Source organism: Marmota marmota, unplaced genomic scaffold (genome assembly GCF_001458135.2).
Source record: "Marmota marmota marmota unplaced genomic scaffold, marMar, whole genome shotgun sequence".
Taxonomy (NCBI): domain Eukaryota; kingdom Metazoa; phylum Chordata; class Mammalia; order Rodentia; family Sciuridae; genus Marmota; species Marmota marmota.
In genome coordinates, this window is record NW_025999960.1 from 14,255,621 (window position 1) to 14,278,024 (window position 22,404).

General features: G+C 38.3%; 1 protein-coding gene across 6 annotated transcripts; it reads right to left on the minus strand.

The window, feature by feature from the left end:
• Positions 1–669: 669 nt before the first annotated feature.
• Asb8 (ankyrin repeat and SOCS box containing 8) lies at positions 670–9,082 on the minus strand. 6 transcript variants are annotated; one of them, XM_015493277.2, is made up of 4 exons: positions 8,936–9,082; positions 6,109–6,272; positions 4,490–4,594; positions 670–2,482 (listed from the first exon to the last, which is right to left on the minus strand). In XM_015493277.2, the coding sequence occupies exons 2-4, from the start codon at positions 6,235–6,237 to the stop codon at positions 1,850–1,852; spliced, it is 867 nt and encodes a 288-aa protein (XP_015348763.1). In that variant the 5' UTR covers positions 6,238–6,272; positions 8,936–9,082; the 3' UTR covers positions 670–1,849. The 6 variants fall into 6 exon arrangements, with proteins under 6 accessions (XP_015348763.1, XP_015348764.1, XP_048658574.1 ...); XM_015493278.2 differs by having other exon boundaries at positions 6,109–6,268; positions 8,936–9,058; XM_048802617.1 differs by lacking the exon at positions 8,936–9,082 and adding an exon at positions 8,843–8,860.
• Between the last annotated feature and the right edge of the window lie 13,322 nt (positions 9,083–22,404).

A 22,404-nucleotide genomic window follows, 5' to 3' on the forward strand; every position in this document is an offset into this window, starting at 1 on the left:
TCAATTCCTGGTACAGTAACTAAATAAATAACATCTAAAGCAGTGGTTCATACCTAAACTGAATAGTAAAATCACCTGGTGTTGCCTTTAAAAATTGAGACTTGGGGCCCATTTTGGACCAATTAAGTTAGTCTCTGGGGGTGGAGCATGGGCCTTAGTATTTACAATGTTTTCCTAGGTGGTTCTAATTAATAGGTAGGCTGCAGAACCACTGTCTAAAGCAGTGGTTCTCATTCCTGGCAACATACTAGAAGCATCTGACAAAACCTAATCCAGACCTACCCCAGGAAATTCTAAACGACTGGTATGGAGTGAAATCTTGGCATCAATGTTTTTTAAAAGCTTCTTTAGTGATTTAATGTGTTAATGTGCAGCTGAGGTCTTTTTGTTTGTGAGACAGGCAAAGCACTCTACCACTGAGGCACACCCTGCTGTTGCGGTAGAGAACAAAAGCAATGATTTTCAATTTGGGGTTGGGGGAGGTATAAAGGAAGGGGAAGCTTTTTAAATACTCTGCCCAAGCCCCCCATTCACTCCACCCATGTCCAGAAACACTGTTGTTGAGGGGAAAGAGGTTGACATGGAAAGGTTATGTCTAATAGCCAGGCAGTAAAGAATTTTCCATAAATAGGAGGAGGGAGAGGAGAAAAATGGTGGGAATCACCAAACTTGCGTTTATAACTATTTATTTCTTTTTTTAATGGGCAATAATCACCAACAGCAAATGGACAAAAGCAAGCATACTCCAAATTAGCTGTGTCAGCATACCCCATTCATTTTGTTTGTAGTTCCCAAATAGCTTAAAAAAAGGTTTTCAGATTCACACACAGATCATCAAAGATCAATAACAACTTGATCTAGTTTAGGAACATGAAGAGTATTGTTGACTAAGTATAGTTCGCTAAAACAGGTTTTTGTGTTTTTTTTTTGGTACCCCCATCTCAAAAGCAGCTCTTCTATATTCTTTCCCCATTCCCTTCTCAACTCTACTTTCAACCAATGTCTTCTATAGATCAATAAAAAAATATAGGTTCTAAGACAATGGAAAGAAAAATAACTCAAAAAGGTTTTCAGCAGCACAAGCTTTCCATAGGGAATGAAGAAGTCTCAGGGGGAAGGCAGCCCAGCCCATCCTTTTGCTAGAGGAAATGTCTTTGAGGTGCAGGAAATGCCTGCTAAGCCCATTAGAACAAACTGACTTTCAGGAAGAGAAGTGCTGCATTAGAAAAATGGTACAAGACTCTCAGAAGTTCTTAGGACTGCTTGGAACATGCTCTCTCTTCTATGTGGAAAGAAGTAAGATAGCTTTCTGAAATAACATTGCTGAATTACTATAACCCTGGGGCATATCCATGGAAAAGAAGCAAAAACTGCTGTTTTCTTTAGTAAAAGGAAAGGGGGCCAGGCTTTCTGAATGTCTCACACCATATGGAATATCTTCATCCTTAGGATACAACTATTGTTAGCTAGAATTGTGATTTTCTTAACCTTCTTCACAGAGGTCATGCCCCCAAAGGAAAACCACATGTATACCATTTAAATACTTTCCATCTTCCTAGAGAAATTTAGTTCATTTCATTTTCTAAAAGGGAGGGTGGCAAGGAGAACCTCTCCTTTAAAAAGCCAAGTAAGCAATAAACAGCAAACAAAAGTGAGGAAATTTTTTTTTTTGGCTGGTTGCTTGGTATGGGGAGGAGGGGCTATGGAGATTACTGTTGTGACATGTTGCCTCAAAATCTAATAACCACACAACAGGGACAAGTGCTTTTCTGTTTTCCACGACAAAGAGTACTGCAGTACCTCACCCGGAGTTAGTCACTTGCATGATGGTGCACAGATCTCCTCCAGGTTATTCTACAAGTAGCAAGTATTCCTTCAAAGAAGCCGGCAGTGGGAGGCCCTTCACTGCATCTGGCAGATACTGGAGTCCCAGGCTACGGCGCACAGCATAGCGAGAGAGTGTTTTTAGAGTTCCTGGGGCTGAGCACAGCACAGTCAGTTTTTCACATAGCTGTTGGTCTTTGGCCACCTCTCGTGGCATGATGCCATTTTTCCTTAATTCAAAGTGTCCAACAGCTCTGTGGAGGAGCTCAAAGCAGGAGTCCTCTTTCTCTGTTCCAAGTCCCCTGACTAATAGAGCCACCAGGCGGGAGATGGGTGTCTGGCCTTTTAGGTTGATGACTCTGACCTCTGCACCATAATCAAGAAGGATGCTGACGCTCTCAAGATTTCCCTTCATGGCAGCCCAGCTGAGTGGCGTATCATTGTTGTAATCCAGGGCATTGACTGAGGCCCCACTCTCTAGGAGAGCCCGCACACACTCAGCATTGTTCTTAAAGGCTGCCCAATGAAGTGGAGTGTCTCTGTTGCCATCCAATGCGTTGGGGTTTGCACCATACTCCAATAGGACCTCCACACAAGCCTCATCTTTCTCTGCTGCATAGTGAAGGGCTGTTCGGTTGTAACCATCAAGGGCATTAACCTGTAAAAAGTGAGGAACTGTATTACAGTAGCTAGCCTACTGGGGAGAGGAAGGAGTGCAGCAATAGAATCCTGCATACCCACTGCCCACTGCCCACTACCTTTGCTATACAATGCTCTGAGGAAGGAGTCAATGAGCAATTCCTAGGGAGTCTTGGTGATCACGATGGAGAGATGACAGAAGCTAAAGAAGAAAAAGGAAGGGAACTGTCCCAAGACAACACTATTTGTATTAACTAGCTGGTCTGCATTATTTAGGACCCTGCTGCAATGTTCATGTCTCTATTTACTAGAATCTCTACTGTAGAGTAAGGAGTTAAATAGGAAAAGAAATCTAAAACCTTCAAACTGCTCTGGAAGAAATTCACTGGAAAGTTGCTTGAATATACAGTTAGAGTCCTGGATTTTACTTATCCTGACTCTTCCTGTGGCTAATGGCAATCCGATAGCTTTGCCATGTTCTTTAACCACAGAGAGAAGCTCAAAATATTAAATTAAGTCAGCCCTTTGCAAAAACATGCTGTGGGCTAACAAGAGAGTCCAGAAAAATGCATGTGGAAGGAAGAACACAAATCTTCTAATGCTGAAAAAGCAGCTAACCTAAGCCAAGTGGTGGTGTTGCCTATAACACCAGTGACTTGGGAGGCTGAGGTAGGAGGATCATAAGCTCAAAGCCAGCCTTAGCAATTTAGTGAGACCCTGTCTCAAAAATAAAAAGGGCTGGGGATGGAAATCAGTGTTAAAGCACCTTTGGGTTAAAAGAAAAAGAAAACCCCAACAGCTAGCCTGCTGAAAGTCAGGATTACATATAATTTTTTACTTCAAATTCTTCAAAATTATAATGCATATTATCTTCCATCATAAAATGCAATAAAGAAAAACTTTTTATTTGGTTAAACCTAATCCCCCCAAAGTCACTGAATAACTCAGCAGCTGAGCTAGAATTAGAATGTGATAAAGTTCCTGCTGCTGAGTCTTCTGATCTCACTTTTGCAGAGAACAAGCTAACACTGTATGTAAGCCTTCCTTCTGTATTAAACACTTTAGGGTTACTCACAAAGAAACAGGCTTGGTCACAAAAATTATAGCATAACAAGAAGTGGATCATGATTGTGTGGAGATGAGGATGGTAGGCCTGCCTCTTGGGTCTAGTATCAGACTGCACAGTGGCTCCATGTTTTGACTGATTCAGATCGGCACCCTCAGCATATACATTTTCAAGACTGCTCACAAAGAGTCAAAACTGCCTGTCTTATTCATTTAACATGCACTTAGTAATTACTTCTGGTGTAACAAACACTTTACAACCTAATAAAGAAGATATTATTCCCTTTTTACAGATGGGGAAACTGAGACAAAAGTTAAAGGAATTCATTCTAGCTGGAATTGATCGAGTTGAAATCTGAACCCATTAAATATGGCCCCAGAGTCTATTTTAATTATTCATTATACTATGCTGCTTCATGCTAATGCCAAGGGTCTATTTTCAAAAATTAATTTTTCATTTTTATCTTCAGATATATTAGAAGACAAGAACAAGCTATACTAAATAAAAATAATTAGCGAGCAAAAACCACACAAGTGGCTCAATCCTAAGGAAGGGACTGCCTTTCAGAATTATATCTCAGAATTGCATACATCTGATAGATGGTAGAGCTCAAATGGTTAGATTTAACCAGAATTGAGAGGCCTCTGCACTTACAGCTCCTGGACAGTCAACAGGCAAGGAGAGGATTCAATGGAAATATAAACAACCCTTAGGAGGTAAGTTAGGAGAGAAGAGGCAGATAAGATACCTTCTTGGAGCCATGAACAGCTTAAATTAAGGAGAAAAAAAAGCAAAGGAATGAAATCCTTGGGATCATTTTATAGATTCACTGTCATATTTTGCTTTAATATTGGCTATGCTACTATAAGAAGATCAGACTGCAAGTGCAAAGAGAAAGTCTAAGAAAATGTGAAGCTCCAGTTTTGGTGAATCATTAATGTAAAGTGTTGAAAACATTACCTCAGCTCCTTTTTCCAGGAGTAACTCCACACAGTCAGCATCGGACACCATACAGGCACAATGCAGGGGCTTCAGTGTGCCATGGGTACAGTTCACATCTGCTCCCTGTAGGAAGGAGGAAGCTTTGAGTCAGTATGCTCAGCTCTGGCTCACCCAGTAGGCCAAGCCTCAAAACTTAGTCTGGGGAAAAAGAGTCATAGCCCTGACTCTACAGTAAATGGTAAAAGTACTATGGGTTCTAGATTTCATGTCTGTTTATTAGACAAATACTATCATAATGCCAATATCCAAACCAAACAAATCTACTAAAGAGAAAAGAAAGGAACCATGAATTCTTTAGATCAAGTTAGCTAGCCTCTCCACAAGATAGCCAGCCAAGAAAGTCATTTGGACATCACTGAAGACATAACCTTATGTGTAAAAGCTGTGGGAATCTTATTGTCAGGCAGAAAGTCTATGGCTACCATGCTCTGATAAAAGAAAAGTGAATCTGTCAGAATGAGACCAAAACTCCCATGCTCTCTTTGCCATTCCACAAATTGTATCTTAATGTTACTTTTGTTTTATAATCTTCAAGGTGGACTCTTCAACTCAACATTCCCTGCTACATATTCCAAATCTGGTGCTTCTATTCCAAATCTGATGAGATGGAGATGCCAGTCAGACCAAAGTCACTGAATGACTCAGCAGCTGAGCTAGAATTAGAATGTGATAAAGTTCCTGCTGCTGAGTCTTCTGATCTCACTTTTGCAGAGAACAAGCTAACACTGTATGTAAGCCTTCCTTCTGTAGCTGTACCATATAACTCGGAAGCAGCTACAGAGCCCTGGGCTATAAAGGAGGATCCTGACATTGTTAGAATTGTTCTGAAGTAATTGGATGCATTTTCCAGTGGGGGGGGGGAAAAATCTGTAACTTCTCTTCAACAGGGTTAAAAGAAAAAGAAAACTCCAACAGCTAGCCTGCTGAAAAGATCACCTATAATTTTTTTACTTCAAATTCTCAAAATTATAATGTATATAATGCAACAGGAATAATATACAAAAAGGGTATTAAAGCCTTTCTAGGATAACAGTCATTTAGCAGAATTACTGAATGGCAGTAGTTAGATATCAGATAAAGTATTTTCTTAATCTGTAATTACCATGCATTTTAAGGGCTTGTGTCTTCTTCAGAACTAGAACTAGTAGCTGTGATTAAGATAGGAGACAAGTGAAACCTCTCTATGTAATTATAATAGCCCAAGTATGGAGAAAAGGTCACAAAGATTTGAAAACCACCTCTATTTTGCTCACCTCCTACCACTCTCATTAAAACATGTTAGAAGACTTCAAGCTTGAAGGCTTCTGTATGTACCATATCCAGACAGATTTGACAGAAAACATGAGACTAGGGTTATCTAGAACACATTTCATGAAGAAAAATACCAGAAAAAGTGAAAGGGAGAAGGCAAGAAAAACAAAACACAGGGAAAATGCATTTTAATGATTAAGTTAATACATTTAAGACTGTAAGAAATCCTTGTGATCTTGTGCTAAATCAAGGCTGCAAATTTGATTTGTCAGAAAACTTCCACTTCACCTCCCAAAGGTCTGCCATGTCAATAACAGCACACTCACCCCTCTGATGAGGTCCTCTACATTATCGTGTGGGAAGGAACGGATGGCAGCGATTGTTCGGATTAAGCGCTCTGAGAGAGAGTATTTGCTCTGAATGCTCTGCATAATATACCACATACTGGAACTCATCAAGACTCAGAGTGTGTTCACATGCTCCAAACTGCCTGAAACAAAGAAGTTTTAGGCATATACAATATCACTGAGTACACCTGTCCTTAGGGTTAAGTGTTCTCTGAGGCCTTCCCAATGCTAAAAGCAGATGTCAAGGAGATAAGTGATTAAGACCATTTTTTTGGTAATGAGAGTGAATTAGATTTACAACAAGTGCTAGGATACTGAGTAAACCTGTATGAAATGCTGTAACCCTTAAGACCTCCATTCTAGTCTCTGACCTACTGTAATACAAGATTTCCCTAAGAGGTTCTGTACTATGACCCCCATGAAGCTCTGTGGTTTACAAACAAGACTAGTTAAGGAATGGGATTTTCTAAAGGCTGAATTATTGTTATTTTTAATTGTTATTTTAAATTTATTATCAGCACATCTTATGTTATTTATTACATTTGCTTTGCGGTGTAGTTATGTACATATTGTTTCTCCATCTAAATTTAAACTATAAACAACTGGAAGGTAAGGACCTTGTCCTCTCTCTCTCTCTCTCTCTCTCTCTCTTTTTTTTTTTTGGCTGTGTAAGGGATTCACAGAATCTCACAAAATGTAGGTGTTTTATAAATATTGATTGGTTGACTGACTAAAGGGTATAAGTACTTTCTACCTATGAGAAGAGAAGGAGAAGGCTATGGAACAAATACTTCTGTTAACAATGATAAAGCATTTGTGAAATATTTTCAAATGTCTTTAGCAGAGAAAAAAGTAAATAATTGAGGTAACATTCTAAAACAGCGAAGAAAGCAAAAATATAACTACTCTGGAGTCATCGATATAAAATTAAAAAAAACAAATTTCACACCAATAAAATATACTTTCAGTTTTAGCAAAACGAGGAGATTTAAAATAAATTAAACATTTAAGAAATTTGCTATCATAGAGAACTGAGAAATAGACTTGGGCAAATATATGTTGAAACTACAATATGGCACAGAATTCCAAGATGAAAGATGAAAACAAAGCAATATACACAAATTCAACTATGATAAAAGTTTTGACTATATATGAGGTGACAGCTAGAGAACATTTAAAATTATACAATAAGGCGATGCATTTCTATGCAAAAGTACATATCAAAAACTGTAGATAAACTGTAATATGCAATATAAACTCTTGGTGTAACTGCTTAGGAATCCATATTTTTATTAAAATATAAGCTCCTTAGGATAGTTTTTTTTTTTTTCCCCAACAGTGCCTGGCACATGGAAAAGCCTCAATAAATACTTGTTGAATCAAGGTAAAGGTTATTACTCCAGATCCTAATAAATTCAGTAATTAAGCATATTAATGTATATGATGACTATTAAATGAAAATTCTGAAATTTTTTGGTCATTTCATAATAAGTTAAATTATTGTTTTTGGTGATGGAGCATCGCTTTATACAATACATTACAAATTCTACTAGTTTCTTTCTGTGAATCAGTAGCCATTTGTAGCTGTTAAAAAACACAGAGCTGGGAGTATAGCTCAGTTGGTAGAGCACATGTTTATCATTTGCAAGGCCCTGGGTTCAATCCCCAGAATACGTGTATGCATGTGTACATACACACACAACTCCTCAGAGACAAGGGTCTGTATCTTATACTTTGAAGCAAAGAAGAGGGGAGAAAGGGACAGAGGTGCATTTGAGTCGGAGATTTCAAGAACAGGGCAAAAGACAGCATCTAAAGAGGAGGGTTTGGACCGAAATTATTCTCTTTAAAATTTGTGGGCCATGAGAGCTGATGAAAGAAAACCCTGCACTCATTTTCAGGGTGCTCTTGGACTCCATGCTATGAACTCCTCTAAGCTGAATAGGTCCAGGGGCTGGGGTTGTAGTTCAGTGATAGAGCACTTGCCTAGCATGTGTGAGGCACATAATAATATAAATAATAAAATAAAGGTATTGTGCCACCTACAACTAAAAGTGTGTGTGTGTGTGTGTGTGTGTGTGTGTATTGGTTGAATCAAATTAAAGGTTCCCTTGCCGCCTCGAAGCTCCAGGTATAAGAGAGAAACTTTAGGGCAGATTGATAACATTCTCTGTCTAAACCCACCCTCTCCGGTGCACGGTTTGAGCTCTAGGCCTTATTCTCTGATGGGGCTAAAAGGACTCCTACCCCTCGCCTCCCTGTCTTCTTTGCTATGGGATCTGGAAAAAACACCAAAGGATTTGTGTGTTTAGTTATTTAATTGCAAAGCTAAAAGCAAAGTGGAACAGAGAAGACACTCAACAGCCTCAACAGCTCTGGTGCTAGGGAGGCCTGGGCCTCCGTCCCTCGCGGAGACTCTGGGAGGGGAGGGAGGCGCCCCCAACCCCACCGCACCTGCTGCAGGAGGGCTCGCGGCAGCTTCGTCTCGCAGAGGCTAGGGAGCTAAGAACAAAGGCGCGAAATGCAAGGACATGTGGTGTCACTTTCTGCACGGGCTCCCAACAGATCCCAGCAATCTTCGCAGGCTTCCTGGTGAAGGCACTAAACCACAGTCGCGCAATCTGTGTGCCGGGCGCCCCAAACACTGACCAACCTCCGCCCCGATCTTCCCCCAAGGCCCGGAACTATGGCTCAGCCGCGAAGGCTCACGGACCTCGAGCGGGGAATGGAGGAAGCGTTACTAGGAGTGGTATCCCGGACTAGAGGACCTGGCTGCAGACCTTCCCGCACCGACAACCGCACTCACCGAACCGCGGGTCTGAGTTGGGTCTGAAAAGCCGCTGTCAAGGCGTGACCCGGAAGCAGAAGCTGTCGGCAGCGGCCCCTGGGTTTACAGGACAGGAAGACCAAGTGGGAGGGCGCCTGCGCGCTGGCCAGTGTCAGGAAGCCGGATGCGCCTGCGCAGACTCGTGAAGCTGCTACTGTCCTACCCAGGCGAAGTTACTTTCTACCTTCGCCCAGAGGCTTAGTGCATGAATTCAATCTCGCGGTGTCGGGCACAGCCCGGGGTCTTGGGTCTTGGACCTACGGTGGGAAAGAAGCTACTAATCTTGGCGCTCAGGCCGATTCTGTCTAATTGCGCTTGCGTGGACCAGGCCAACAGTGGTCTGCCCCACCACCCGATCCTTCCACTGTCTGCCTCTGAGATCCGGCCTGGGCACTTGGTCTCCTCATTATTCTCTATCTCACTAAACTAAAAACTGCTTTTGCCCACTAAGTCTGTACTGGTTCAGTTGCTTGGGAGACTAAACTGATAGGAGTGTCTTTAGGAAACAGAAGATCTTGCAGTATTATTCAAGATGTTGGAATGACTCAGTGCTGCATAGAGCCCTGGTGGATCTCGTTCACCGTCTTTCAAACTGAACTATACCGAAGACAAAGTCAACTACCCAAGAGGTGTAGTATTCCTAATGTTGAGAACCAAAAAGCTGTAAAAGCAAAACCCGACCATAAATAACCCTTTCAGAGGTAACCTTTTGTACAGTACAAGCACCAACATTTTTTTTTTAATTTTTTATTGTTGGCTGTTCAAAACATTACATAATTCTTGATATATCATATTTCACACTTTGATTCAAGTGGGTTATGAGCTCCCATTTTTACCCCAAATACAAATAAGCACCAACATTTTGAAATCAGGAGTATATGGTGGTGCCTGAACAAAGTGAAATAGACCTCACAGACAGCCTGTTTCCTTGTTTTGTTTTCTTTCTTCAGGGCTGAGGTCTGAACTCCGGGCCTTGCGCCTGCTAGGCGGGCGCTCTGCCACAGAGCTGAATCCCCAACCCCTAGACAGCCGGTTTAACAGAGTGCCCAGCACCTACTCCCCAAACTTGCTCCACGCACAAAATCTAACCAGTAGAGATTAAAGCAGATCGCAAGTGGTTCACGTATATCAGTGAGGGAATAGTGAACTGAAAACTCAGGATCCGTCTTGAGTGCAACTCCTTTGAGTTCCAACTCGAAGGGATTTTTTGCCACGCAATAATGTGTCCCTAACTTCCTATCACCATCCCATGTTGAGACTGTCCAATTTTTGAAACCAGCCCAAATCCAGATTTTTATAAAGAAAAGTGAATTCTCCCAAATTTCAAATGGTGGTGACTTTTTTTTTTAAGAGTAATTTTTTGGGGGGAGAGGGAAAGGGGAAATATCGGGTAACCATATTGACCAAATTATATTGTTATAGTGTGTGCACATGTGAATATGTAACAACAAGCCCCACCATTATATATAATTATAATTCACCAATTAAAAAATTGGAAAAAAAGAATTATTTTTTAAAGAAGGCAATATTCAGCTTTCAAGTCACTTCTTCCAGACTCTGAATTAAAGACTATTTTGTTCATTGGCAACTCTTGTTACTTAAAGGGTGTAGTGTAGCCCTCAGAATGAAAGGGGTCTGGAGAGTTGACTTGCAGTTACATATGAACTGCACTCTTTTAATTTAATTCGTAGATTTTTGGGTAATCTTGGAGAAACCCTAATGAAATTACAGAGGTTAGAGCTCCCTAGCCTTTTCCACAAGTCATTCTAAGTCATTTGTTTGAATACAATGTATGGCGAACAGTTTGATTATGCACTTGTTTCTAAGATATGAATCTACAATAGAGTCCAAAAGAACATTAAACCTCCAAACAGGGGGACTAGATATACTTGAATGGGTTCTGATCCAAATGAGAAAATGCATTCTGGGAACCTAAGTCCTTTCTGACCAGTAGCAGGGAAAGTCACAGGAAAATTGAAGCCACTTAGGTTTTATCCAGGTCTAACCTCACTTCAGTCAGTACCTTTCAAAGTGTGTCTAGATCTCTGTGACTCACATGAATAGCCCAATGATATGTTTTCTCCTGACCGCCCCCACTTGTATCCTTTTTGACTGGAAAGAATATAATAAATTCTACCCCATGATGCTACAGGTCCAAGCCTGCCATGATACCTTTTCTTCAGGTCTACTAAGGTAATGCTCTGCTTGCACCACCCATCAGTCTCCCAAAGTGGAGCACAAGCAGCACAAAATTGATATATTGAAAGTTTGATGGTCGTTATCATATTAAGTCTATCTTTAGTGAGGCCAGTGCTCTGTCTCTGAGAATCCACTGTGAAACAAAAGGAGGTCTCAACCTATACACAGAAGAGATGATAGAGTCAAAATATTCAGTAGATGGAAGTACTGCACCTGAAGCTGGCATTCATCCCTCTTCTAAGGTTGTGTGTCTTGACAACTCTTGTTCAATGGCATATGCCAACCAGAGTGGTAGAAAGGATATGACCCCAGAGATCAGCTCTAAGATTGGTTAGTTATTTTATTCCATTTTTCTGGATATTAATTTTCTCATTTGTCAAATGAGAATGTTGGCTGAAATTATCTCTAAATATTCTTCTATAAATTTCTATAAATTCTATTTTTACCTAATTTCAAAGCAAAATTTCTTGCTTTCAAAACATTTACTCTCTAATCTAAATACAAATACCTGTAGGTCAATACTATATTAATAGGGCTGTATATTATATTAATGGGGACTGTGTTTAATTATGAGAGCCTGTCTTGGTTGATAAATGCTAAAGCATACAAATTCTGAGAAACCATAAAAGTATCTTATAGATGTAAGAATGACCATAGTCTGTCTTCCAGGAAGTGATAAAATAGGCTCTCCACACAGGTTATTTTAAAGTGTCTTTGAGAATCCACTGCACAATTAAAGTTGGTTGCAGTTTCATTCATCCAATCCACCAAACATTTACTGAGCATCTTCTTTGTTCCAGGCTCTCTGCTTAAGTGGGTAGGTAAGACGGAGATGGAGAGACGTGATGACAGGATTTTTTTTTTTTTTTTTGTACTAGGGATTGAACCCAGGGCTTCATGCATGCTGGGCAAGTTCTCTACCACTGTGATATACCCTTCCATTTTTATTTTATTTTGAGACAGTGTCTTGTTAATGCCAGGTTGGCCTTGAACTTGAAATTCTCCTGCCTCTGCCTTCCAAGTTACTGGGATTACAGACATGTGCCACATCAACCAGCCCACAGTTCCATTATCAAGTTTTGGGAAACAAATAAGAACATTGTCAATTACAATTAAAGATGATTACTTCAAAAAAGGTTTTTATGCACAAAGTCATTGTTGAATTTTACTTCATGATGAGATCAGGAGACTGTAGGGAGGGAAAATGGTGAAGAGGTTTTCTTGGGTAGAAACTTGTTTGTGCTTCTGGCTCCCCATCCCACTCCCCACCTCCCGGCCCAAGGGAGAGGAATTGCTAGAGCTACCTCCTTCTCCTCCAGCCTAAGAGGGACGTTTGTGGGATCAGAGAACTTGGAAATTGTTCTCTGTATTTGTAAAATAGAGATCTACAGTGACTCTTGCCTATAAGCTAAAAAAAAAAAAAAAAAAAAAAAGGCTTTAGTCACAGAGTAGAGGTGGGATTTGCTTTTATACCCAGATCAGCAGGGTCAATGAATTTGTAAGTATTTCTCTGGACAAAACGTGGGTCACATAGAAGGCAGACAACATGGGATTGCCTTGGGTCTATTCAAAAGTGCTGTCTAGAGGTATGAAAGGGTCCAGTTGCCAGAAGCTAGAGGTGAACATGGTAATCCTAGAATCCACAGTCTGTCACAGGTCACCGCTTGCACCTGTCTAGGCCAAAGGGATTCAAGTAAAAGGTCTTTGATGATGGGAATCTTCAAAGAACCTTTAAAAGCCTCCTTCAAGAAAGAAGAATCAAGGCATGTACATGCGTGTAATCTCAGAAATTGAGAGGCTGAAACAGAAGGATCTCAAATTCAAGGCCAACCTTAGCAATTTATCGAGGCCCTAAGCAACATTCAGTGAGATCCTGTCTCAAAAAATAAGAAAGGTCTGGGAATATAGCTCAATGGTAAAGCATCCTTGGATTAAATTATCAGAACCCCCCACCCCGGAAAAAAAAGAAAGAAGAGTCAGCTGGGTATGGTGGCACATGCCTTATAATCCCAGTGACTTGAAAGTCTGAGGCAGGAGTATCATAGGTTCAAGGCCAGCTCAGCAAATTATTGAGGCCCTAAGCAACATAAAAAATAAAAAGGACTAGGGATGTAGCTCAGGGATAAAGTGCCCTTGGGTTCAATGCTTAGTACTGCAAGGAAAGGAAGGAAAGAAGGAAGGAAGGGAGGGAAGAAGGGAGGGAGGGAGGAATAGTCAATCAGCTTTAACCATGGGCTTGATACAGACTTAGCAGAGAATTGGGCTCTTCCTCAGCTGTCCTGCCTCCTCCCACTTTTACACCAGTGGATCAAATAACAGTTAGCTAGTATGGGGGAGTAAGGTGAGGAGAAAGCTGAAGGCAGGCAGCCACCTTCCACAAGCCCTATGAGAGGGAGGCGGAGAGTAGCCTTAGAATGACCAAGTGCCTTAGAATGAAGACTGAAGTATTGGTTACCGTTTTAGACTGGAAACATTCTAATTACTAAATGTAGACTATCTTTTTAAATTTAAAGTGACTGTTACTTATAGAATATCAAAGGGTGAACAAAAAAGTCAGGGATTTGCCCAATTTTCCATTCAGAGGCAAGAGACTACTGCTCTCCCTAATAGAAAGTTTTTAAAAGATGGTACAAGTTGAAAAAATAAAAGTTGTATTTTGGTCACATTCAATTTTGCATCTCTCTCTCTCTCTCTCTCTCTCTCTCTCTCTCATATTTCTATAAAACCAACTATCTTAGTTGGTTACCTCTATTCTCCATATTTTGTTTATTAGTGATTACATGAGTTTTTTTTTTTTTGTATGCTGTGTCTCCCAGAAAACTTTCAGATCCTTTTGTTTTCATCTCTTTTCTACTAATTCCAGTTTTGAACTCAAGACATAGATGTTTTTGATGGACAGTATAACTAATGCTCCTATTTTATGACCTTGGCATAAACCTGTATCTGGTAATTTGGTAATGATGTTATGGTTGTAATGATTGCTGCTGTCACTCCTCAACATGTTTTAGTATCCAGACCCCATAGGTGGATGCCATAGAGGTATTCCAGTTTACAGATCTGGTGGATCTTGCTCTTTGAGCTTTGTGGGAATTCCTTCTTAGAGTGAAAAACTCCTTTCTTCTTCTACTAGCTCCAAACCCTTTCCTGATTTTGAGTGACAGTGTGCTGAAGGAGAGGAATTCTGCTTTGTAAACATTTAAGTGGTAATGTGAAGCCTTTCACAACAGTTTTCTGGCCTCTGGCCAGAAGTCATCAAATTCTCTGCTATCTCAAACCTCTACCTTCTTCAAGGGCCACTTGGCTAATTTGATGGAAAAGTTTCTCCGATGCCTTTCTTAGAGAAAGGTGACTTAAGAAGGAAACACTCTCTCCAAATAAAACTCTCCCATTACAGAAGAAGGAGGAGGAGGAGGAGAAGGAGGAGGGGGGCGGGGAGGGGACCAAAAGGAGTTTGAGAGATTCCAAGAGTGAAAGAGAGAGAGGGAATCTGCAAAAATTAACAGAGTAAGGTGAAAAAATAAGATTTAAGTGTCAGACTTGTTGACTAGTGAGGAAAAAAATAGCTTTCCCTTGTTAATAGAATAATGTATATTCCTTTATTTTTGAATTTCTTTAGGATTATCACTTAACAGTACGTTCTTTGTATTTAGAAATGATATAATGTTATGCAAACACCATAGAGACCAAGAGTCCAGTTCTGATAGTAGCATTAGTTTTTTTTCTTAACCTGTCTAAATAAATTACATTACCTAAGTCTAAGTTTACTGATCTGTACAATGAGATGAGAATAACAACACCTATCCCAATATTTAATTTATAAAACCTAGACTGCATTTGTGAAAAGTGGTTTGTTTTTTTCACCTACACAATTGTTGGTTATTATCTATATCATCTTTACATTAGTCTGTATTTGTTCAAAGAGATTGCTAAAAATCCTCTCACTTATATGGCAAGCACCATTGGAGCAGAAATTTAAATTTCCTGCATTCATCTTCTCCTCCATAGCACGCACAGTCCCAAACATGCAGTAGGTCTAGGTTAAATGCCAACCAAACTGAACTAAACTGATCTTTTAAAGACAAGAATAGTAGATGCCTCTATGTCCTGGTTCCTGAGCTGGGCATAGAAAAAAAAATTGAAAAGGAAGCCTTGGAACTAGAATGAATAAAACGAAAGTTCAAAAGAAATATAATGCAAGCTTCATGAAACTTTTCATATGCTTATGCCTATACAAGAGAAAGTAATTCAGCAAAGAAGAGAACAGTATTAATGTGCAGCAGGGATAGCCTCCCAAAGCATGCCATCAGGATTAAACAAGGGCTTCTTTCAGAAACTGCTCAGAGGCAGACAGGCTCTCAGTGTTCAAGTTCTACTTTTTTGGTCTTTGCTTTTAACTTTTCCCAGTTGGTAGAAATTTGTGAATTTTAAAAAAACATTTAAAAAATTTTTCTTTTTATTGACACTTATTATTTTTTGGTCCTACAGAATCCCACTATTTTTTTTTAACTATCGGAAGAAGTTTAAAACATTTTGAATCTTTATAGAGAAATATTGTCGAGGAATTTTGAAAAAAAAACCAAATAATAATGTTAATGATAATATTGAAGTGACACATTCATTCTCTTTCCAAGAATGTAGGCACTTGTAGATTAATTACATAGCAAACCATGAATGAAGTGAACAAACTCTAGCAGGAAAGATTTTAAAATTCTGATCTCAGAATTTTCTTCTCAGCTGCTCATGCTATTTCTAGTAGGAGTATGTCTCCCCCTAGAGGGAAAATGAAACATTGCTCCTTTAGGCTTCTTGCCTAAAGTTCAATAATGAATTCTTTTGTTCATTCACCAATTCATAGACTATTTGATTCTTCTGTTTTGATTGATTGATTCATTCATCCAACAATTCGTTCAACAAATACTTACTAAATCCTATTACTGTTCTGTTCATTGTGATAGATGCTGAAAGTCCAGCTGAGAATAAGATAAACATTATCCCTGCCTCCAGGGAAATTACAGTTTAGTGTAAGAAACAAATATTAGAAAAATAATTACCTAAATATCTAAATAATCACAATGCTGATAAGTTCTATAAAGGAAAAGTGCATTGGACTGAATGTTTATGCCCCTTCCCATTCATATTTTGAAATCCTAAACCCCAAGATGATGGTTTTAGGAGGTGAGGCCTCTAGGAAGTCATTAGGTCATGAAGACTCATAAAAGAGATTAGTGTCCTTATAAAAGATATCCCCTCACTCCTGACATGTGACTCTACAGTAAGAAAATGACGATCTGTGAGAAAGTGAGCCCTTACCAGACACTGAATTGGCACCTTGAACTTGGACTAATAATCTCCAGAAATGCAAGAAATAAATCTCACTTGTTTGTAGACCACCCGGTATATGTTATTTTGTTATAGTAGCCCTTGCAGACCAAGAGAGAAAGTGTGTATGGTAATATGACTTTTCAACAAAGAAACTCCATCAGGATGGGAGATCAAAAAGAGCTTACCTGAGCACAGACCTGGAAGATGGGTAAAAAAAGAAAAAAGAAAAAAAAGAAAAAGATTGAAGGTTCAAGGAGTGGGTCTTCCAGCAAATGGAGCGAGGTATGCAAAGACCCTGAGAGGGAAAGAGCTCAGGAAGTTGGAAGACAAAAAAAAGGCCAGAATGGAAAGGAGGCTGGGGATGCAGTGAGGTTCCAGATTGGGCAGGGCCTCGAGGAATGGATGTGTTAGTGATTCTGAATGGAATCCTAAAAGGATGGGAACCTACTGACAGGGTTGATGCAAAATGAATGATCACATCTGTTTTGAAGGATCACTTTAACTTTCTGAGGAAGAATGAATGACAGAGGGACAGGGGAAAATTTAAATGAGGAAACAGCAGCCTAAGTGATTTGGGCAAGAAATGATAGGGACTTGGACTAGGGTGATGGCCACAGAAACGGGAAGATGTGGGTGAATTTGAAATAGTTTAATGTCAGAGTTGGTAAGACTTGGTGATTGTTACAAGCTGAAAATGAAGTATAAAGTAGTACAAAAATGAGTCCCACATTTTCAGTGTGAGATTCTGGATGAAATGAGGAGCCACTTACAAAGTTAGAAACTGAAGAAGAAATAGGTGTGTGTGTGTGTGTGTGTGTGTGTGTGTGTTGGGGAGTCTGATCCAAGATCATTTCATTAGATATTTATTGAGACTCCCACTATATGTGGGTACTGTGTTGGTACTAGACACTGGAAATGAAAAAGTGAAGGCAATACAGGATCCTTATCCTCAAGAAACTTTTGGCTAATGGAAGATAATGATACTATTAATGGGTTATTCCCATCATGATGCAGTTACACAAGATTGAACAACATCCAGTAGAAGCCCTGAAAAAAGGCACTTAGCACAACCTGGGGAGTTCAGAGAATAATTTTTAGAAGAGATGATAACTGATAACTGAGCAAAGTCTTGGAAGATTAGACGAACAAATCAAGAAAGGAGTTGTTTTTTGATTCACAGGAAATTTAAGGAATAGTTTATTTAGTTCTGTCATCCTGGTGAAAGCAATTAAAATGCTGGATAGTGCATGTTTTTAAAAATATTTCTTGTAGTGTCCAAGATGGTTTGAAATGGGACTTTTAAGACTCCTACCTCAACTTTACTACAAAGTATAAAAAGGGCAACTTCAAAAAATTTCAGTGAAATAAATATAACACTGAAACTAAAATCTGATGAAGATTTATGCAAAAAAGAACACTATAGACCAGTCTAATTTGTGTATATTAAGGCAAAAATTCTAAATAAAATATTAACAAATAGAATCAAACACCACAATATGTCATCACTAAGTAGGAATTGTTTTAAGAATGTAAAGATGGCTGGTCGTGGTGGCGCACAGCTATAATCCCAGCAACTCTGGAGGCTAAGGCAGGAGGATTCTGAGTTCAAAGCCAGCCTTAGCAATTTAGACAGGCCCTAGGCAAGTTAGCAAGACTCTGTCTCAAATTTTTAAAAAAGTCAGAGAGGGCTGGGGATATGGCTCAGTGATAAAGTGCCCTGGGGTTCAATCCCTAGTACCAAACTAACTAAATAAATAAATATGGTTCAACATTAAGAAATTCATTAATTATGTGTAAAAGAAAAGACTTGATTATCTCCATGGATGCTAGAAAAGCATTTGAAAAATTTAAGATGTATTCTTAATAAAAATAACTTTCAAAAGAGGAATATAAGTATTTTCATAATATCATAATAGATCTTGTCTACCCACAACTTCCTAACCATTTTTATGGGAAAACACTGGAAACATTCCTGCTAATGTCTGAAACAAGGCAAGGATGTTCATCAATATTATAACACTTAATATAGTATTGGAGGTATTTGACAATGTATTTTTATAAAAGCAAGCAACTAGGTACATGAGAATTGCAGATGATATGATGGTGTGCCTTGAAAAGGACAGCAAGACAATGCAAACATTACTGCAACAAAAAGATAGTTCAGTATGGTAGCAGGATATAAAAGTCATCAACAGATGTCAATTGGCTTCATGTATATAAAGAGGAACTAGTTAAAAGATAAAAAAGGACATGAAGATCCAATTTATAATAACAACTATAAAAAATTACAAAATTCCCAGGCATAAAGTTGAAGAGAAATATGTAAAACCTATGAGAAAAACTATAATATTTCCTCAAAGACACCAAAGCAGACACAAATAAAGACATACCCTAAGTGAATTTGTAAATTTAACATAATTCCAATAAAAATGCCAACAAGTATTTTTGGTTTTGTTTTGATTTTTGGTTACACAAATTGATTCTTCAATTCAAAAATAGGGTAAAAATAAACATACAAGAAAGCCCTGAAAAAAGAGCAATGAGGGAACTCTCTTACCCAACATTTAAACTACTATAAGGCCTTCATAAATAAGCTAGTATGGAATTGTTTCATACAGACACAATAATGGAACACAATAGAAAGTCTAGGCACCAATCTGAAAACATACAAATTTAATGTTTAAATCAAATCATCAACTAAAGTAAACTGAAGATGCTAACAATCTCAGAGAAGAGATGAACAAATTGGGCAACCTGGAGCTATGGATAAATCTCTAAGAGAGAAGAACACAGAAGACTATTCTTCAGGGGACCAAGTGTGATTATTTCTCAGTGAAGCTGATGGTATAGACTACCTGAAGCCAAATATGCAGATGGCTTCTTGATCCTGAGCATTATATTGGTGATATGGCACTAGATGCTTTAAAAGTATAAAATATCATCATTCCAAGGAAACTTTCAAGTCACAGGGGCATGTGAAAGAACACTATTCATGGTTGGTCAAAAGGTCTCTGCATATAATAAGAACATTCTACAGACTTACATCTGGATTATATTCAAGGATCAATGTGCATTTGAATGCAAGATAACTTTTACAGGATGCCTGACTAGGAAAGAAATGGAAATACATGTTACAGAATTTTGTCAATGGTTTGATGGAATTTTGACTACTTAATAGAATTGAGAACTTTTATCTAAAATTCAATCATTCTGTGACTACCCAGAATTCCATCAAAATAGAGGAAAGATCTGTGGACTAATCAAGGGATTGAGGGTGAGGGAGGAGAGACAGGATAAGGCAAAAGCTGTGGAATAAATCTGACCTAACTTTCCTAAGTATTTATATGACTATACCACAATAAATTCCATCATCATGTGTATCCACAAGACACTAATTAAAAAAACTATAATATCAAAAAGATCTCTAGAATAGAGGAAGGGAAAGGGGAAGTACTGGGGACTGAATGGAGCAAATTATGTTCTATGCTTTATAATTATGTAAAAAAGAATCCTAATGTTATGTTTAACTAAAAAGAACCAATAAAAATCTACTGCAAAAATAAATAAATATTTATAAAAAAAGATTCAGAAAATAAGTTGCTTCTGCAAATATTTATGGAATCAAATAATTTCTTTAGCATTTTGGTAAAATTCTTTTGGTTTGTTTTATTTGGCTTGGAACAGAACAAAAGGCAAATTAAGGCAGATTTTAGGCTGCATTATAGAAATGATTCAAAGTGATGTATTATGTAGGTTGGTTTAAATGTCGACTCTGGGTAAATCTTCAGACTTGGTTTGAACACTGCTCTGAAAACCATGTTTTCAGAAAAATTGATAGCAAGTATGTTAGACAGTAGGAATATCTGAATTACATCCAACCAGACAAAAAATAGTATAATTGTTTGTTGGGAGTTGCCACATAAGAGCTGAGCACCTCCTAGCTTTGAGTGATGGAAATGTGGAGACTGGCTTCTCTTACCAGGAGGTGGGTGGATCCCCATTTCCGCTCAGCAGAGGAGCACAGCTTTGGGAGTCAGTGGGAGTGGACTGCCCCTTGTAACATTACCTCTTGGCCTTATATGGATGGAATGTTCTTTTGAACAGCCTCCCCCAATAAAATCTGAGGTGGGCTACATCTCTTTCTTGCCTGCCTTGCCTCCTTTGTAGGAGCTGGGTCAGAGAGGTTGTCACAGAACACACAGAAAAAGGTATTTCTCTTTGTGTGATTATTTCCTGCCATCCCAGTTCTCCTGGAGTGACCCTGACTGGTTTAGTCGTGTGTCACGACAATTATTTAATGCATTTGGAAGGAATTCACAAGTGTAAAAGAATGGGAAAATTTGGGAACTTACTGCAAATTATTAATTTTAAAAAGAGCTAAAATAAGCCTATTTATGGACAATGGATGCCAAAGAGAATTTCATTCAGTGAAAAATATCACTGACAGAATGAAGCCAAACTTTTTATATAAAGCTGTTATCATAATATCATAAGGGAAGAATTATCTTAAGTAACCAATTTTATAATTGTGTTGAGTTTAAATATACATAGAATTATCTTAAGTAACCAATTTTATAATTGTGTTGAATTTAAATATACATACTATTACTGCAAGTCAAAGTAATATTTTGACAATGTAGCACAAATTTTAAAGTTTAATACTAAATAATGTCAGGGTTACCAAATTTAAAAAATGAATACAGTTTAAAATTTTCACAGGAAGAATTGATTATAAATTATGGACTATGGATGACAAGATCATAGAACTTCTAGATATAGATAAGAAATAAGGGATAAGAGTAGAAGTGATCTGTGTGACATATTGAACAGTTTAATATGCGTGCATCTGAAGTTTCAGAAGTCATGGGCTGAAAAAGTATTTGAAGAAATAATGGCTAAAAAGTTTCCAAATTTGAAAGCTCAATGAAATCCAGGTAGAATAAATTTAAAGAAAATCATGTTAAGGCACATCATAATCAAATTAACAAAATCCAAAGGTAAACAAAAAATCTAAAAGCATTATATAGTAAAGAGCAGGGCTGACAAACTGTGGCCCATAGTGTTCAAATCTGGATCACCTCTTGTTTCTGTTAATAGTTTTATTGGGACACAGCCACACATGCTTATTTATGTATTTGTTATGGCCGTTTCTATTTTACAATGGCAGAATTGAATAGCTCCAACAAAGACCACATGCCTGCAGAGCCTAAAAGATTATTATATGACTCTTTACAGAAAAGTTTGCCACCCTCTGATTTAGAACCTCAACAACAATAACAAAAATGTAGCAGATTTCTTATAAAAGCCATACAAGGCAGAGAACAAGGTCAGCTCAGCCCAATTTTTTATCCAGCAGAAACATCTTTCAAAATGAAGGTGAAATAAAGATTTCTTTAGACAAACAAAAAGTTAAATATTAAGGGAAATTCCTTAGGCAGAATAAAGATTATAACAAAATTTGGATCAACATAAGGAATGAAAGCGACAAATATAGGTAAAATATAAATTTCTTTTTTGTTGGATGTTGTGGTGCGCATCTTTAAACCCAGTGACTTCGGAGGTTGAGGCAGGAGAATCACAAGTTCAAAGCCAGCCTCAGTAACTTAGCAAGGCCTTAAGCAACTTAGTGAGAACTTGTCTCAACATAAAAAAAAGCTGGGAATATATCTCTGTGGTTAAGTGCCCCTGGCTTTAATTCTTGATACCTAAATAAATAAATAAATATTTTCTTACTCTTTAATATTTTGAAGTACTTATGGTTTTTATGCATGTAAAAAATAGTATGTATGAGAACAAAAAACAAAGAATATAAGGAAGGAATGGAAAGTTTATTGTTATAAGATTCTTACAGCATTTGAAAGTAGACTATAGAAATTAAAGGTGACTACTATAAACTTTGGAGCTGTGCTGTCCACTATGCCAGCCAC